General features: G+C 43.7%; 1 protein-coding gene across 1 annotated transcript in view; it reads right to left on the bottom strand.

Annotated features, from left to right (window-relative positions):
* Positions 1 to 1,069, bottom strand: part of LOC106537338 (DENN domain-containing protein 2A) — a gene marked incomplete at its 5' end in the record, with an annotated part of 9,812 nt that extends 8,743 nt beyond the window's left edge. The window contains 3 exon segments of the mRNA XM_014034721.1: positions 481 to 586; positions 735 to 776; positions 892 to 1,069. Of these exon segments, the coding sequence (XP_013890175.1) occupies positions 481 to 586; positions 735 to 776; positions 892 to 1,069 (326 nt within the window).
* Between the last annotated feature and the right edge of the window lie 238 nt (positions 1,070 to 1,307).

Genomic DNA, 1,307 nt, shown 5'->3' with positions numbered 1-1,307 from the left:
ACAGAAACAGTACTATATAACATTTTAGACACATTCTAGACAGTTTATCAGCTAAAAAAAGTTAATTTTGGGGTAAGTTACTCTTTAATGAGGTTCTATAGAAATAAAAGAACCATTTTAGCTTTTCTTGAATTTCTCATCAATTAGACCAAGATTTCTCAAACTTATTGGGTCTGAGGACCCCTTACAAAGATAAACATATTCCAGGGACCCCCTCATAATCTCATGCTGATTTAAAATTGATTTACTGTCATTTTAAACCCTTAATGCCATGAGAATAATTATTGTTTTTTGGTGGAGTATGTCTGTTTTACTGGTGCATTGTTCCCTTTATGCATTTGTGCATTTTTTAAATGAAAAGCAAAATTAACAGTTTACTATAATTTTTGAGGACCCCCAAGTTACATCTTGCGGACCCTTGGGGGTCCTAGGACCTCAGTTTGAGAACCTCTGAATCAGGCAACATTTGTGCTGAATCACCATTTGACAGATCTCCCTTCTCACAGGCCAGTTCCCTCCTCTTTTCTAACACGTGCTCAAGAGCTGCCTGCAGCTTGTGAGGAAGAATGGAGTCTTCATCATCCAGCTGGAATAAAAAAAGAATAAATCAGATACATTGTATATGAGACCTTCAGTAAAGTCACTAAATACACATGTAACTCCTGTATCCACAACAAAATCTGAAGACTACAGGCAGATTTTTGTAGCAAGCTTTTGGTCTCCATGGTCACTACCTGACGTAGGAATCGGTTGTTGCCAAGGTCAACCACCAGGACCTGCACAGAGACAGAGTGACGTTATTTCCTGGAGCCATTGTTCAGAGCAGGAAAGGCTGCGAGTCAAGGGCACAGCAGGCAGCGTATGAGAAAAGAAATCAAAGCCTGGTCTTACTTCTTCTAACGGCAGCTCTTTGAGTCGAGGTAGCGAGCTGGAGAGGAGGCCCACGATGAACGGGGTCGGGGTGCAGACTATGTCCAACATGGACGGAGGCAGAACGGGGATGTACGTGTGCTGCCAGGTGAAGGGGTACAGCAGAGCCACCACTGCATGACAACACTGAGACAGCGTGCTGTGGAAGGACCGAAACACTCAATAAATACTTGAGTTCAAACTTAAAGTGTATCTTACCCCCAGTGAAAAGATAACTCCGCCCCAAGGCGAAATTTGAAAAATGCATCAAAGTGGGTAGGGGAGGGGTTGTGGGTAGTGGAGGGGGGGGTTAGAGAGCGGAGGTGTGGCCAGGACGAGAGAACGTGACAGGCAGCTAGCATTAGCATAATTGATGCTACAGAGTGACCACAGTATCG

The sequence above is a fragment of the Austrofundulus limnaeus genome, unplaced genomic scaffold (assembly GCF_001266775.1).
Source record: "Austrofundulus limnaeus strain Quisiro unplaced genomic scaffold, Austrofundulus_limnaeus-1.0 Scaffold2253, whole genome shotgun sequence".
Classification (NCBI taxonomy): Eukaryota; Metazoa; Chordata; class Actinopteri; order Cyprinodontiformes; family Rivulidae; genus Austrofundulus; species Austrofundulus limnaeus.
The sequence above is the reverse complement of the archived record's forward strand: the minus strand, read 5'-3'. Positions and strand labels throughout refer to the sequence as shown.